Source organism: Mustela nivalis (genome assembly GCF_964662115.1).
Source record: "Mustela nivalis genome assembly, chromosome: 11".
Lineage (NCBI taxonomy): Eukaryota > Metazoa > Chordata > Mammalia > Carnivora > Mustelidae > Mustela > Mustela nivalis.
The window spans coordinates 49,505,072-49,523,203 of record NC_139030.1 but is presented as its reverse complement, the minus strand read 5'-3'; the positions used below and the strand labels follow the sequence as shown (position 1 = coordinate 49,523,203).

At 39.8% G+C, this 18,132-nt stretch overlaps 1 protein-coding gene across 1 annotated transcript in view; it reads right to left on the bottom strand.

Annotated features, from left to right (window-relative positions):
• Positions 1 to 18,132, bottom strand: part of LRP2 (LDL receptor related protein 2) — a 197,737-nt gene that overhangs the window by 158,732 nt on the left and 20,873 nt on the right. The window contains exon 2 of the mRNA XM_082689243.1: positions 573 to 680. Within this exon, the coding sequence (XP_082545369.1) occupies positions 573 to 680 (108 nt within the window). The remainder of the gene's footprint in view (positions 1 to 572; positions 681 to 18,132) is intronic.

Genomic DNA, 18,132 nt, shown 5'->3' with positions numbered 1-18,132 from the left:
CTTATTATATCACATGCCCTCCTTAATGCCCATCACCCTGTTACCCCATCTCTCCCAGCCCCCTCCCCTCCAGTAGCCCTCAGTCCGTTTCCTCCAGTTATGAGAACTATAATTTTTTTAAACCTAAAACCACACTAGCCTCTTCTGTGATCTTTTTGTGCAATTTACCTAAATTATACTACATCCTTTATACAAAACCAGACTCCTCCTTGCATTACAAATCACAGTTGGTCCACAAAATTTCCAGAGTGAATAATCTGAAACAGGCTTATAGGCTTCAGAAAACTACTCACAAATTTGTTTCCTGTCATGGTCATGGTCATGGTCATGGCCATGGTCAAGGTCATGGGTAAGAGAGAAACTGATGTGAATTGAACCCCTCCCTCAAAAGGAACTAATGGAATGCTTAATGCCATCAGTTCTCTTCAACCACAGAGATCTCAAAAGACTTAAGCCCAGTCCCAAATCTATCTATCACTAAAGGCACAACTCTTTGCCTTTGGTACAGCTGAATTCACCAGGAAGTACTTCTGTTATTTGAAAAGAGCTTAGCCCAGCCCCTCCTCACTTACGGCAGCCAAATTCATCCGAATCATCTAAGCAGTCTTTGGTCCCATCACATCTCCAGGATGCAGAGATACACTGCCCATCTTCACAGCGGAAATGCTCACTTCCACATTCTGCAACTTCACAAGCAAAAGAAAACCAGTTGAAAAACTTACCCACACAGATATTTAACCAAAGAAATACAAATGTTTTATAAAATGAAAAACTATGCAATGAATTACTCATCAAAGGAATGTGAATTGTTTACAAAATCAGGAAAATGTTTTTATAATGATTATTATTTTATCCATTTTAGGGTCTGCGGGAAGAGGTCATTTCTGTACACAGCTGACTACAGAGTGTATCTAGATGTAATCAATCTAAAAAGAAATTTGACAGCATATATCTTGCTTTTTATAAGGGCTTATTCTTAGTCCCTTTATTTTTAAAGATTTTATGTATTTATTTATTTATCAGAAAGACAGAGTGCACAAGCAGGAAAAGGGAGAAGGAGGCTCCTTGCTGAGCAAGGCGCTGGATGAGGGACTTGATCCCAGACCCTGGGATCATGACCTGAGCCAAAGTCAGATGCTTAATTAAACTGACTAAGCCACCCAGGCATCCCCTTTAGTTCCTCTATTTTTAGATATTCCCCCCCTCCTAAGGAACTAATCAGTGAATTAGACAAAGATTTATGTATGGAGTTTTTAATCACAACATCACAGTAAGTTGCAAACTTTCTAGATGTTCAATAATAAGGAAAGGATTAAAATTTTCTTGTATCTTTATTTTGACATATTAAGAACTCATTAAAATGGTTATGTAGTACTTTTAAGTGATTTAGATAAATATTTATAATATGTAACAAAGATGAGGATATATAACTTTACCTAGAACAGAGTTACATGTTGAGAAAAAAGTGTAGGAAAAGACTGGAATGTTAACTGGTTATCTCTGATTGATAACATCGTGAGTAATTTTCATTTGCTTGACTGTGCTTTTTTATTTCTTTCAGTTCCCTGACCTTTATTTTTTTAAGTGCCTTTTTAATACTTAATAATATATAGCAATTATGGCTCTTTATTCTTAGATTTAGACCAGTATTTTGGCGTTTTGTTTAACTACTCTGTAAGACGCCAGATCTCTCAGTTCATCTCTGCAAACAAACAAAAAATTTTAAAGCCAAAAAAAAAAGAAAATAAAAATCTCTGCACCCAACCAGAGTGTACAAATTTGGCCCCCAAAGTTACTACATTCCCAAGTAGCAGTGATATCTCCTAGTGAGACCATAGTGAGACCAGAAAGAGAACCTAACTTAAATACTTTTATTTCATTCAACCAATATATCCAGCAATTTTCCCAAGTCCCCCAGAGGACTAATTCGGGAGTTGGAAATCCTCTGAGTTTCCCCAATATTTACCAGCGACTTCCCCATGTATTATGTGCCAAGTAGGAAATTGTTTTAAAGAGAGCAGCCAACATCAGCCCAACTTGGAGAAGACTCAAAATCATTCCTTCACAAGCCCAAGGTGGTAGAGGAGTCATCTAGGGGTTGGAAGAATACACTTATTTTCCCCTATGTATTTTAAGCAATCGTGCTAAATTACCTATTTCAGTTATTGGCTAATTAACCCAAAATTAGGTAAATAGACAAATCAATTATCTACTCCTAAAATAAATAAACAATGTGCTATTCTGACTTGTGTAAATGCAGGCATATCAACAGCATGACATAAACACAGTTAAGTGATCTATTCCTAGGGGATATAGGCTCCTTTGTTCATGGAATGTTCAAATCTGATTGTCTGGTAGTGACATCCTGATTTATAATGTATGCTGCAAATGGTCAGAAACTTCCCGTGGCTAAATGGTGGTACCGAGTGGTACAGGAATACATACACCCAAATACCTTGTAGAGACTAATGCACGATGGTGGTTGGTGGTGCAGGTCTGGGGTTGGTGGTGCAGGTCTCTTATCAACTACCTTCAAAACACAACAACCTCCCTTGCAAAAATGCCCCTAAGGAATGTACAAATTCACTCTGGAATCCCAGAACTTCTCATTGGATTTTGTTCTACAAAGCAATATTTCCATGGGAGATTAGGGGCTTTGGAGGTTTAGCTATTAACACAACATATATTAAATCATTTTTATCAATTAGGTCTATTGTTAGTAATCCAACGTAATACATTTGTAAGTTCAGTACATTTGTCTCCCTTAGTATCAAATAATATCTGGCTGAAAAACTGTAACAATCTAAAGGTCAGTCTACTTACAAAAAGTTTCATATTGCTATGAAAAAAAGAAAAACATAAACTTAGAAACTGAGTAGAGAGAAGAAAATAACTTCTCAAAACAATCTATTGCCTGTTATAAAATCAATACAATTCTTAAGCAACTTTTATTACAAGTCAGATTTTATTTTTCCTAAAGTATGAAGTTAAACACATCATAAAAAGAACACAAAATTGATACCCAGAAGTCATTTTTTACATCATTTCAAAGCCAATTACATAAAACACATAAAAAAATAAAGTTGATGGGGGAAATTTTTTAATTAACTCTTCCTCGTTAGTGTTTTTTCACATTTCATCTCCCAAATCAATTATCTACAGTAATATATCAAGCTGGATTTACTCAATTTATCAACAGATCCATGATAATTCATCTGTCAAATTCACCTTTTCAATATTCCCTTCCACGCCTGTTATAACTCCCAAATGACTATTGTTTGGAAATACCTCTCCAGAAAAAACAAACCAATGCTTCATCATTGCTGGGTGGCCTCCCAGCAATCAAGCAAAATGCTCCACTTGTGTCAGAAGCCTGTCATTCATTTTATTACAAAGGGAGTATGTGCTATTTAAAAGCAAATTACTAGTGAAAAGCTCTGGGTCAGGTCTGATAACAATTGCAGGTGGCCCTGATTTCAATTGATCTGTATGCCCTGTATTTGTTTTGTTTTGCTTTAAATAAGTAGCCTTTATTCCTAACCCCACCAAAGCTATCTACTCCTTACAGTTTAATAATTTGAAATCCAAAAAAGCAGGGAAAGGGATTCACACACTGGAGCTAAACAGTTTATGGAGGAAAATAAAAAATCTAAAGAGAGCAAAATGAAAATTGTTTTTCAACAAATGTTCTCTAAACATCTATATCCAGTCCATCCAGTTTTAACCTAGAGGTAATTTTGCAAAGAATAACTTTCAGAACTTTAAAATAGTTTCCCTCTAGTAAGAGCCAAGGAGGAAAACATCATAATCCAAACTGAAATAAAAAATCTTTTGTTAAGTAAGGTGTGCCTGGGTGGCTCAGTTAAGCGTCCAGCTCTTGATTTCAGCTTGGGTCATGATCTCACGGTTGTGAGATCAAGCCTTGCATCTGGCTACATGCTGGGAGTGGAGCTTGCTTAAGATTCTCTCTCTACCTGTGGCTCTGCTCTCTCTCTCTCTCTCTGTCTCCCTCCCTCTCCCCCTCTTCACAACCCCCACCCTAATATGTATATATTGTTAAGAACCAGGAAGGCATTGACAAGAAACCATTAAGACGAATGAACACCCTACTTCCCCAGGACCAGCCCTGGCCTTTTCTAAGAATCAAAACAGATGGTACAAAGATGAAGAATACTCATGGGGCACATAAATGGCATGCACCATTCTAAGCACCTGGAAAACTTCAAGTCATTTGACTTCCACAAAAACCCTATGAGATAGATGTCATTATTATGAACACTATACACACAAAGAACCTGAGACACAGAGCAGTTCAGTAACTTGCCCAAGATCAAACAGCAAACATGCACAGCCAAGCTTTGGACCTAACAGTTCTAGTTCTGGTATCTGTGCTGTAATGACCACTGCTCTGTGTCCCCTTACACCAAAGAAACAAAAAGAGAAAGAAAAAGAAAGGATTTCACCAAGCTCAAGAATAAATGTAAAAATATTTTCCAAAGATGCTATCCACATTAACTGAATTCATGAACTTGGCTGGTGTGGAATCCATCTCATCCCATATGCTCATATAATTCAGTTGGAGAAGAGTAGTCTACCTGGCAACTAAGATTGCACATAATAATTCTTGGGCTTAGGAAAATTTGCTGCAATCAAAAGCAACCCAGGGAAATTAAAAAAAAAAAAAAAAAGAGGTTCAATCTTCAAGAAAAATTATACTAGACACAGGAATAAACTTGTTTTCCAAACATATTAAAGCCCCAAAATGGAGAAAAACGAGAGTAATCCTAGCATAAATAGTATATCCCAAGCTTCCTGATCTAAGAATGTGTTAAGATATTAAAGAAACCATTAATGCCTAGAGGAAGGACGAAGTCATTCATTTTTCCAGTGCAGGTAACAGTACTGAATTAAGTACACTACTTCTGTATTCTTCATAGCCCATAGCACAGTGCTAGGCACATGCGGATAGTCAACACATATTCATCAGATAATGAAAATTTCTCTTCATAAAATTCAGCCTCTTGGTATCATTATATAGATAAAACCATTACATAGATAAAACCGTCAAGGCAAACATTAATACTTTATTAAGACTTTGTTTGCTATCTTAAATCCACAGAAAGGAAAATAAAATCTGGAATAATTTGAAATTACTTTGAAAAAAGAATGCCCCAAAAGTTTAAAAAAGAAAAAGAAAAATATTGGGTCATAGTGAAAGGTTTGATTCTTTTACCCTTTTCTAGCTGAGTTTCTTTTTTTCTCTCATATTCTTTTCTCTAAAGGGAAAGGCAAGTCATAGTCAATGAAACATTGTCCAAAGTTAACAGAGTAAGGTAATTTCTATGGCAAATCCTATTTTCCCATTAGATCCTCTTAACATGTGCTGGTCCTTCCAGACACTTGGTCTACCTGAGGAGCGCATGTGCCTTTTTTAAGATGTGTCATGTTCAATTACATGACATTTTAATAGTCCTACCTTCACTGAGCTCAAAGAAGCAAATGCAAGAGGCAATTCCTTAATTCATCCGTAATTCTTACTTCACTTTTTCTGTACTTGATTTCTATTGCCTTGACATACTTTTGATGTTTATAAGTTGGGTGAAGATTCCGTACAATTCTCACACCTTATCCATACCCACAATGCCTTTTTCCCTTCAAAGACTGAGAGTCACTTGCTTATTTCCCCAAACTTCACACTGCAGTCATGATAGCCAAGCGTAACGAATGGTACGGAAGACCCTGTTCTGTGTAGTATCAACCAGACTGATGGGCGGCAAGACCAACTGATGGAACCCAAGCAAGACATATGCAGCAAACCTCTCTTTCTGCACAACATTCTAGCTGCCCGGTTTTCCTAACAGATTGTCACACAGGAGGCCAGAGTTCTTTTTTTCTTTTTCTTTAAGCCAGTTTACAAACCACTGAGTTGACTGTTTTTCCCCAAATTATTATCTCAGAGCCCTGATGTCTGATTAGAGCAAACCAACATTAAGGACACATTTCAAGAATTCAAGGACTTTGAAGCAAAACTCACGAAGCCACTTGATGAGTGATCATGTACACACATCACTTAAGTGCAGCTTAAAAAAAAAAAAAAACGAAAGCATATGATGTCAGATTCACTAAAGCCATAGAAAAACATGTATATCTACTATGTGCAAAACATGGTTCTAGGGCCTGTGGAAGAAACAAAGAAAGATATGGTCCTTTTTTTTTTTTTAACAGAGCTTACAAATTTATTGAGAACGGAAGTTATGTTAGCCATGTATTTTAAGTGTTTTCAAAAATTTCTTCATTATAATCCCACAACTCTGTGGACTAGTATTAATAGCCCCATTTCACAGATGAGGAGCCTGAGGCTTGACCAAATCTCTCAACTAACTAGTAAGCAGAGGAATAGGGATTCAGACCTTGGTAGTCAGGCTCTGAAGCCGTGCCATAAGATTATAGATGATTTGGTTCCAAATAAGCAGCACAGACAGAAAGAATCAACTGGTCTCAAGGAGAAAAAAAACTACCATCACAAGCTGGAGTAATTAGAGAAGGCTCCGGATGGAGGGTAAAACCGCACTGGGCCATTGTGGATGAGCAGGATAAGCAAAGAAGAGGGACCAGCGTTTTGTTTAGGGTCCGAACAATTTGAGAAAAGCCCAGCACAGGTGAGGGCCTAAGGGGCAGGCCTCTGCAGGACAAGTGCAAGGAACCTTTTGTGAGTGGAGGACCTGGTTGGAGAGATGGAGAATAAAGTACCATAAATATGAAGCAAAAGAGTGGGTTGACTCTAAGAAAGCTTAGAGTTCACCAGTGGCTCTGGGTAAACGTTAAGCCTGAGGATACAAACTCTGGTCATGAAAACGGCTTGGGGCTCCACTTCATTCCCGAGAAACTGAGTCTGTACACATAGTATGAATGAGCTCAGTTGAGTAAGCTGGTCAGTGATTCACTAAGAGGTTGCTACCAGATGGGGCACCTGGGTGGCTCAGTTGGTTAAGCTTCTGACTCTTGATTTGATTCTGGCTCAGGTTACCATCTCAAGGTCACGATCTCAGGGTCATCAGATCAAGCCTCACGTCAAGTCCGGTGACCAGCTCTCTGCTAAGCAGGGTGTCTGCTTCAGATTCTCTCCCTCTCTTTCTACCCCTCTCCCTGCTCACATGCACGCACATGCTCTCGCTCTCCAATAAATAAGTCAGTCTTAGAGAAAAAAAAAAAAGCTGCTAGCAATGACGGGTCTCATCTTGCAGTCCCTCCAGTGGTCCCAGGCCTGGTCCACTTGCATGACAAATGACCAGCAGGTTCTACAGGTACACCCAAGGTACCCTAGCGTCCTTTCCCCACCAAGCTGAATATTTCTGAGCAGCCAGCCTAAAGTAATCAGTCAGCCTCCAAGACAGCTGATCTTAAAAACTGCTGCATAATTTTTAAAAAGTTCCTTTTCAGGGCGCTTGGGTGGCTCAGTGGGTTAAAGCCTCTGCCTTCAGCTCGGGTCATGATCTCAGGGTCCTGGGATCAAGCCCCGCATGGGGCTCTCTGCTCAGTGGGGAGCCTGCTTCCTCGTCTCTCTCTGCCTGCCTCTCTGCCTACTTGTGATCTCTATCATATAAATAAAATCCTCAAAAAAAAAAAAAAGTTCCTTTTCAATGACCGAAAGCCTGCAGAATAATGTGACGTGCCATCAGAGTAGCCTCTCAATCTGAGAAGTGGGAAATTGTTTCCACCTGTTCTAACAATTCCCCATTTTCACGTAAACACGAGCGACCTGCCTTCTTCTCCTTCCCCCTGGTCTCTCACGTTCCACTTCATTTTCACTGAGCCCCTCCTGTCCTGACAACCAGACTCTGGATCAGCACTGCAGAGGCTTACAAATAAAACCAGACTTCTCGGGGGGTCTGGAGAGGACACAGCTGGCATTTAGAGTAACTTAACTGCCCTGGGCAAAGCAGGATGTATAGCATCTCTGGCCCCCATATGTGGAATGCCAGTAGTGCCCTTGCCTGGGACACTGTGACAGCAGAGAACAGCCACACACGTGTCCAAACATCCCTGGAGAGTGGTGGTACCACCCCCGGTTGAGAACAACTTAGAATCTGTAAGCAGCTTGGAGATTCAGAGCTCAAAACATCTTAACCCACATGAAAGAGATCTTCTAAGAAAACCCCTATAATAAATTCTTCCCTCCTAAAGATAATAAAAATTTCTTAAACAGCAATCCCACTCCCTCCCACCCAGCAATAAGGGAGCCTGGGATTGGGCAATATCATGCCGCAGCTCCTAGTACCACCAACTTGAAACGAACTCCCCTGGGAGTGTGATAAAGAATCTCAGTTCCAGGGAGGCCTGCTTCCCCCTGGAATGCTCCACAATGCGTCCACAGGCTTACCCTTCAGGGGTGGGGGGGGAGTCCCACAGAAAAAAAAAAAAAAACAAGCCAAAAATCTGAAAGCCTGAAGCAGTTCATTAATGTAAAAGGATCATGGTCATGAAAAACAAAGTCACTGACCCACCTGCTTTATGGGGCAAACTCTTCCCACCGGTACACTGATCATAACAAGAAATAATTTCTTCCATTGTCCTCTCCCAACCCCTCCCACACACACTTAAAATTGCTAACTACAAAATAAACTGGCAAGCCCATGAATGCCTAAAACAGTCAAAAGAATTGCCAAGTTTTTACCAAGAACACTCAGCCATGAAAACTTGTCAGCCAGTACCAAAATCCGGACGCTGTGTTTGTGTTAGTCTTTTCTGTACTTCCCCAAATAATTCATGTAGTGCTTTCTCTATCAGCTAAGACACTGAGGTTGCTGTGGAGGGACGACTCCTCCACGTGGAGGAAAACTAAGCCCAAGACCTTCATCCCCACTCCCTCCGAAGGGCCTGACTGGTTATCTACCTCTTTACTGACCAAAGAGCAACACTTACAGGACGCTATCAAGAACACTATCCAAACAGAAGAAAATTTAAGTCACCTGCTCTCGGGTAAATAAGGAACTAATGAATCAAACTATACATAAGAAAAGAGTAAAACACCTTTCAGCACTTAATAATTTAACAGGCCTTGTACAAAAACTATAAATCACCCTGATTTAAGCACTGATTTCCAACCCCAACAGCCCAAAGTACTCCTATATAGCTTCACGACTAGCAAATGTAAATTACTGGAAATTGGCTGAATGGAATCAAACACTAAGAAAGAAAACAAGCCCTTGTGAGAAGTTAAGGGACTACGCACATGTGCGAGCAGGCAGCTTTCCCGCCTAAGGCTTATAAAGGGTGCAACAGACCTGCTCTCAACCCAAACGCAGTGTTTACAGACAGCATCGTATCAGGGAACCCGGGTTTTTCTGATTCATTAGGCCCAAGTGTTGAACCATAAATCAGATTGATACATATGTGTTAAAGCCGCAAACATCGATGTCCACTGGATCATTTTAACAAGCATATGAGATCACCAGGTTATCAAATGAACAATGGCATTTGATACTGGAAATTGTGACAATTAGCAGCAGAAGGAGAAACTGATTCTCAACTGGTGATTCTCTAAGTCACAGACTGAATCAGTTGTAACAATTACATCAGTCTTGACTGAATCATACCAACGCCTTACTCTACTCCTCCTCCCTTATTCCATGTTACTTAGGAACATCAAGGGGAGGTGTTAAGGTTAACAATCAGTGTCCAGGGGTGCCTGGGTGGCTCAGTGGGTTAAAGCCTCTGCCTTCGGCTCAGGTCATGATCTCAGGGTCTCGGGATCGAATCCCGCATCCAGCTCTCTGATCAGCAGGGAGCCAGCTTCCCTTCCTCTCTCTCTGCCTGTCTCTCTGCCTACTTGTGATCTCTGTCAAATAAATAAATAAAATCTTTAAAAAAAAAAAAAAATCAGTGTCCAGTCACTGAACTTAACAAGACCTAGCATCTTGCACCCTAATCTCAATTTGATACAAAATGGTAACTCGTTCTTATTTAGTTATGGCCCAAACCCCGACTGGACTAGTACATGATTGCTAAGTGGATTTGTGGATTTATAGGTCACAAATTTCATGCTAGGACCTAAATTACCTCTCATTCTAAATGTGTAAATTTTCAGAAAGCAAAGATCAGTTTATATAAAGGTTACTCTGAAGTAACCAATGTTTCCAGGTCAATAAGCAAGTATGTTGACAACTATGATCTGGAATGTTGATGCTTCTATAAGGCTCATTACATTGTTACTTACACAAACACTGACTTTCATCACAGTTCATGTGTTAGGAGACCAGTTGAGGTACACAGAGGGATGACGTAGCTATGGGCATGTATGATCTCTGACAAAAAGAATTTTCTTAAACTCTTAAATAGTGAAAATCAAGAATGTAAAAATAATTCTACCAATTAATTTAAAAGCCTGTTCTTGGGCAAGAAGTGCTGTTAATTGATCATCTGCTAAACTGAAGTTAACATTTTTAATAAAAACATATTTTTAATTGGTTTTACACAATATTTTTGTTTTTTTTCCCTTTCTAATGACAAGTTATAGCTCAGAAAGAAGTTTATAAGCAGATGTTCAAAATCCTCCCACCATAACCTTATACACGAAAATTAAACAACAGAAGTAGATGAGATTAAGTGACCAAAAGAAGAGTGATGGCAAGGTGGCAGGATTCGATGACGATTCTACCATCAGGGCGCCTGGGTGTGGCTCAGTGGTTTGAGACTCTGCTTTCGGCTCAGGTCATGATCTCAGAGTCCTGGGATAGAGCCCCACACCGGGCTCTCTGCTCGGCTGGGAGCCTGCTTCCTCCTCTGTCTCTGCCTGCCTCTCTGCCTAACTTGTGATCTCTCTGTCAAATAAATAAATAAATCTTAAAAAATAAATAAATAAAAGATTCTACCATCAACAGAGCCCTTATTTTAAACTGTGAGTTTCTAGTGGAAGGAATAAATACCTCGGTAATCCTAATGCGCAGTAAAGTACCTGCTAGTACCCAGATGCTGCTCAATAAATAAACAATATGTGAGGCATTAGAATAATACATGGATAAATCCAAGATGATTTCCAAAAAATGATAAAGGCTTGAAATCTTGATGATTTGTGGACTTTGATAATGGATCCCGCTATTTATCACTGTTTCTTCTGATCTAATTAACAATTCAACAATCATCTCCCTTATTGACCTGGCATGAGAGACCAGAAAGATTCAAAGTCAACCCCAAATCCTTGGGAGCCTATGTGTATGTTTGGGTCATTCTCTGTTTAGTCAGTAAAGGATGGGACCCCACGTTATATAAAACATTACATTTACATCCAGCACTACTCTGAAGCGAAAAAAGTACTCCGCACCACTTACCCCAAAAAAGGCTAAAAACAAGAACATCTGATTCCACAAATCAAAATTTGTAATTTTTATTATAAGATTTGCTAATACAACAGAACCATGATTTCAGTCTCCCTACACAGAGTCAAAGGTAGAGCTGAGTTTGTTAACTTGGCAATCTATAAAATAGGATCCATTACATTTGCAAAGACTTTCTTTCATGTTGTTGTTGTTGTTTTTAAAGATCTTATTTATTTATTTGACAGAAAGAGATCACAAGTAGGCAGAGAGGTAGACGTGGAGGGGAGGGGAGAGCAGGCTCCCTGCCAAGCAGAGAGCCCGACACAGGGCTTGATCCCAGGACCCTGGGATCCCAGGACCCAGGACCCAGGACCCTGAGATCATGACCTGAGCCAAAGGCAGAGACTTAACCCACTGAGCCACCCAGGTGCCCCAAGACTTGCATGTTTGAATGAACTAAATATCCTGTCTCCTCTGCAATACTGATCTTAAAGACCGAGCAAAAAGAACTTGAAGACATGCCTCACTAGCAGGTTATCTGTTATGCTAGCAGTCCCCTGGCCCTAGTTTGTCATGCCTGGGCTCAAGGAGCATTGACAGATCTCCAAATCACTTTCAGGCTCTATAAATGTCATCACTTTGTGTTATTATGTGATTATGATGACTTGAAACAACTCAATAGCTTATTGACACAGAATCAGCATTATTATATTGTCTCCAACTGATACTCGTGTGTAATAAAATGGTGTCTGGGTTTCTGATTACATATGGTGAATATATAATGTCCTAATATTAAGAGTAGCTTAAATAATATTAAGAGCAGCTTAAGTCCATCTGTGATGTTTGTCAGAAGCAGGAAAAACAATGTGGAGCTATTTCCTAAGATTTTACCTAATCTGTATGATAAATACTGTTAAGTAATGACAGTAAAAAAAAAAAAAAAAAAAAAAGGCTATTGTCATTATAAATTTTTAACTATGCATTAAAATAAAATCTTAGAATTTTAATGCTGGAAAAAAGTAATGGTTCCAGTAATAAGGTACACTAGAGAATATATACAACAAAACCTTTACTGACACACAAGTAATTAAATCCATCACTTATTGGAATTTTGTCTATATTAATCACAAAAAAATAAACTGGTATTAGGGATTTGGTAAAAAATAATAATAATAGTTAACAGTTTTTAGTTGTCTGTCTCAATTCTAGAAATCGGGTATCTATGGTTACAGTCCTGAGGCAATGAATGAATGAGCCGATATACAGAATGAGTCCTAAGATACTAAGATAATTAAAAAATATTTCAATTAAATTTAATAAGAAATTCAGATTTTACCAGAAAGAGCTAAAATAAGGTATTAATAAAGAAAATACTAGATTAAGAGCCAAGAGACACACATGGGTGTCAACCCTTGCAATAGTACTGACTGTATTCACATCACTCTAAGTTCTGTGAGGGTACGAACTATTTGTCTCATTGACTATTGACTCTTCACTCAATAAATATTTGTTGCTTAACTGGCTGAGCATGGTGGACTTGGATTTAAACTCTCTGATACACAGTTCCTTTACCTGCAAAATTTCTTACCTGCAAATCAGGTTCTGGTGAGGACTACAGAGGTCCCTGTAAACCACCAGCACAATGCTAGAGGTACAGCAGTCCTTCCATGAGGGCTGGTTCCCCCTTGGGTACTCTGACCCATCATCCAACTTGAACATTCTAAAAGTCTAAGCAATAAAATACTCGGGGATCAATACCTCCACCAGATAAGAGCTGTTTGTTCTGATGGAGAGAAACATTCCAAACCCTGACCCACCTTGCTTGTAGGAAGCTCAGCACTGAGAGCAAGGCTGGACAGTGGTTGCCTGGCTTCCTGCACAAGAACAAATATCCACTGGCCCAGTCTGGAGTCAAGGACAAGACTGAAAATCAAGATTTATTCTAGGAAATAAAGGTCAAGGTAGACCCAAAACCAAGCCTGCCACTGATTCTCTTTATGCATCTTTCTATTTTCCAACAATGAACGTTTTTTATTATTTCTTCTATTATAAAATCACTGGTTCCGGTGAGTCTCTGGAATTTGTATGTGGAATACTATTAAGGTTATAATCTCAACACACAAACACATACATATAAACCCACTAGATGATAAATATAAAGGCTTCCGCACAGTGGACCTTGAATCATTGTACTACACATTGAACTATCTTTTTTTTTATTTATTTGACAGACAGAGATCACAAGTAGGCAGAGAGGCAGGCAGGGAAAGAGGAGGAAGCAGGCTCCCCACTGAGCAGAGAGCCCGACGCGAGGCTCCATCCCAGGACCCCGGAACCATGACCCGAGCCGAAGGCAGAGGCTCCAACCCACTGAGCCACCCAGGCGCCCCTGAACTATCTTTTTAGAGTCAGTCATACAACTTTCCTACTGACCTCAGTTTTTGCATCTATATGTGGACATAAAGAAATGGAAGATGTAAATAAATTCAGGATTTTAACCAACTGAAACTAAACTAAAAAGCTTTCCATTAAGAAGGTTCAGAAATTTTCTACATCCTAAATTTGAAAGAAAGATCTTTTAAATTTTTCTTAAAAGTATTGAAATACTCATTATCCTAGTTCTCTAGACTTTCTCCTGTATAATAGAGAAATGCTTCAAAATGCAAACACACTGACTAAAATAATTTGTGCCTTTATATTGCATTCACAGAAAACTTAAGATGATAAAGTTGTTACCTTCCAGTTCAATGGGAAGGGCTTTATGTAAACCTAAGTATCTGACCCTTCCAAAAAAAAAAGAGAGTAAAATATCGTGGTGTCATGACCCCAGCCTTAGGCTTCCCTCAGACCTTATCACCTTCCTAAGTACCCTCCACCTCACAGAATCTGTGTGCTCTTAAGGAGTCAACTTAACAGCTGTCGGGACACCACACTAAAGACAAGCCCACAACAATTTGGCTCTCTTCAAGCAAACCAAAACAGCCATCCCATCTCCAGCCAGAAACGAGGCAAAGCCAGTTCTTCCCCGTACAGGGTTCTGTTCACTGTTTACTAAGGGCACTCAACACTTCACTAAACTCAGTGGGTAAAGTTACAAAGGGGGAAAAGCAACTTAAACTTGAAAGGCTCTTCTGATAGTCCAGGAATGAGGCAATTAGGGCCTTATCTAACTCAATGGCCCAACCTCTGCTTCATTTCCCGCACTCTTGTTCTAGAAATCCTTTCCTTCTCCGTCCCTTGGGTTCCCATAACATGGCTAGAGCTTTCATGGTTCTCGACCCTGACCCCAAAATCTGCTCCCAGTGACTTATTAACAGCAAAGTTTAAGTGATTTTTAAAGCCCTTCCGTGGGTATTTGCACTCTCAGCAGAAAGTAGGAAGCCCTCGAAGGAATGAATTTTCTAATTGTGGCATTTTAAGTATTCTCTAATGCACAAATACCTTCCTCACCAGCTTGGTGGGGCAGATTTTTGGAGGATAAAGTATCTTATCAGGGCTCCTAATATCGTACCACACAGGTGGTGGTACGTGTCCGCCGCCATCTTTGCTGGTGCCAAAATTCTCAGCAGTGAGACAGCATTTCTCCATAAATGCACAGGCCAGTTAAAATACAGTCAAAGGGCTTCCCAGGAGAATTTGGTGACATCTCTGCATCAGTAAATGTGTCTTCAATTACTCTGGCTAAAGAAAAAGGTCCTGGGACGCCTGGGTGGCTCAGTTGGTTAAGCAGCTGCCTTCGGCTCAGGTCATGATCCCAGCGTCCTGGGATCGAGTCCCACATCGGGCTCCTTGCTCCGCAGGGAGCCTGCTTCTCCCTCTGACTCTGCCTTCCCCTGTGTCTGCCTGTGCTCGCTCTCGCTCGCTCTCTCTCTGACAAATAAATAAATCTTTGAAAAAAAGAAAAAGTTCCTAAAGAAATATTACAAAAGCAATGACTCCAAAGGCCTAGAGAGACTCAGATAACAAATGAGCATGATTTATTGAAATACTGCTGTTTGGATTCTTTTGTAAACTGAAACCCCTTACTCTACTATTTGTAACTCAAAGAACTCCTACTAGAAATGCAAGATTTACCAATTCCACCAATGGGGAATATATGTGCACATGTCCATGGTACCCACACATACACATACGTACACACAGGGAGGCCCAGCGTTACAAAACTGGCTGACGAAGGAATCAAATCTAAGTATATTTCCTTTCTTCCATCCAACACAGTGTGTCTAAAAGATAACAGCTATTCCATAGAAGGTTAAGAGACAAAGCCTGAATAACCAGAGAGCAGTGCGCTTGATAATAGTACTGTAAAAAAGGAGGGAGGAAGGGAAGATTGTTTAGAAGCCAAGAAACATTCCAGAGGTTAAGTCCCTGGTGTTGTACAGCCTGTGTATGCTCTCTTTACCAACACTGTGGCAGGCATGTTATTAAGTATCTATGCCTCAGTTTCCTCATCTAAAAATGGGATAATAAGAGCTCTTCTCGTAAGGTTAATATGGAGATAGAGAAAGGAGTATGAGCATGGCACGTTACTAAATGTTCAACAAATGTTCGTGATTGTTATAGTTTCAGGCAAGTGTTTTCTGATCCTTTAAACTCTGTATTTTCGGGGCACCTGGGTGACTCAGTGGGTTAAACCGCTGCCTTTGGCTCAGGTCATGATCTCAGGGTCCTGGGATCGAGTCCCGCATCGGGCTCTCTGCTCAGCGGGGAGCCTGCTTCCCTCTCTCTCTCTCTCTCTCTCTCTCTCTCTGCCTACTTGTGATCTTTCTCTGTCAAATAAATAAATTAAAACTTTAAAAAAAAAAAACTCTGTACTGTCTCCCTTGGAATTTTATAGTTTCTGTTTCATACACAATTGTTTATACTCTAGCATATCCATATTCATAGCTGCAACCCATTTTGAGAATCTTTTTAAAACTAACCTGATTATAATAGCTAAATTTTTAAAAATCAGATCTAATACAAAAGTTTAAATATTATCTTATTACTAAATTATCAGTTTTATTTTTAAATTATACTCTCTCCTGGGGTGCCTGGGTAGCCTTTATACCGAAGAAAAAACGTATTCAAAATGAACCTGAACTAGAGAAATAGAACTTAAATCACAAAGATAGGCAAGTTTTCAGGCACACATTTATTCCATGCACTTTGAAAAATACATTACTACTTAGTGAAATAAATTAACTCTCTGCAAGCTTATTTCTCTAGTTGATAATAACTGTTTTTAAGACATTTCAACAATTACATTTTTTACTAAAATGTTTAGTAGTAATTTAAAAAAAGAAATCCTGTTTATTAACTCAATACCACATGCCTATACACAGATATCTCAGTCCAAAGAAGTTGACAGTGACAATATTTCTTGAATGATGGAGTTACACAATATGGAACTACTAAACCCTCATTTTAAGAGTCTACAATCTAAAAATTCTCACTTTGCCTACAGTGTGGAAATCGTTTCTGACTCAATGACATTTTGAAAAAAGTCAAGCGTGAAGGACACAGAGGCCACGTGTGACAAGAGGAAAAATCCTTAGCTTTTCATCATACATATACCTCTGGCTGTATCAGCACTACAACCATTAAGAAAGGGGGATTCGGGTGTAAAGAAACCAGAGAACACGAGTATTTCTGGCCGCAAAATCAGAGACTCATGGATGCATATAACACAGTAATAGATCTCTACTGTGTAAGGCTGAAGGTTAAAAAAGACCTTAAAGTTGAATTCCAACATTCTGTTGGTGCATGCTATGTGACTGCAATTTTCCCTCTTATCCCCTAGAATGATTTTAAAGTAGGCTTATCCACATGATGGTCCTTCAAATATTTAGAGAGCGCTAACCATTGTTCCCTTGATTCTGCTCTCCAAAAGAAACAGCCCCCCTTGGGGCGCCTGGGTGGCTCAGTGGTTTGGGCTGCTGCCTTCGGCTCGGGTCATGATCTCAGGGTCCTGGGATCGAGCCCCGCATTGGGCTCTCTGCTCCGCAGGAAGCCTGCTTCCCTCTCTCTCTCTCTCTCTCTGCCTGCCTCTCTGCCTACTTGTGATCTCTGTCTGTCAAATAAATAAATAAAATCTTTAAAAAAAAAAAAAAAAAAAGAAAGAAACAGCCCCAGTTTTTCCATCATTCCTCCTATGAATAGTTTCCAGTTCTCTCATCATCCTTGCTTCTCTCCTCCAAATTCAGTTGAAATAGTCTTATGTCCCTCCCAAAATGCGATCCGCAAAGCTGAACAGATGCTCAGTGTCACCTGGACCAAAGTAGCCTAACCCAGGATTCACTCCCTTTCCTCTTCAGAAACAGAATCTCCATTTGATTCAGGTGAACAAGGTTTTTTAGCTGAAACAAGGTTTTTTAGCTACATTGCCCAGACCTCAGCGAAGTGCAGTCAGTTTTAACTGTGGTCACGATCAAGACTAGAAGTCTTAATCAATGAGATGAAATGTAAGCAGCAGGATTGTACGGGACTTCTAGGAAATCTCCTTTAAACACAGAAAGCACACCCTTCCTTCTGCTCCTCCATTTCCACTAGCATGGAGCTAGGATGGCTGTGGCTACAGCAGCTGTTTCGGACAATGAGGTGACCTTAGGGATGGATGCCACCACCACAGGATGGTGGAGCAGGAAGACCACAGGAGTACCAAACCAGCCTTCTGCTACTAGTTAGGTATGAGAGGAACAAACGTTTTTGTCTTGTTCAAGCCAATCAAAATCTCTACAACAACAGTCCTATCACCTTCCCTTGGTGACAGAGTCCCTTTACTATGCTCATGTGGCTCTTTTGACTTTCCACTAAAACAAAGCCTTCTTGAGTTCCT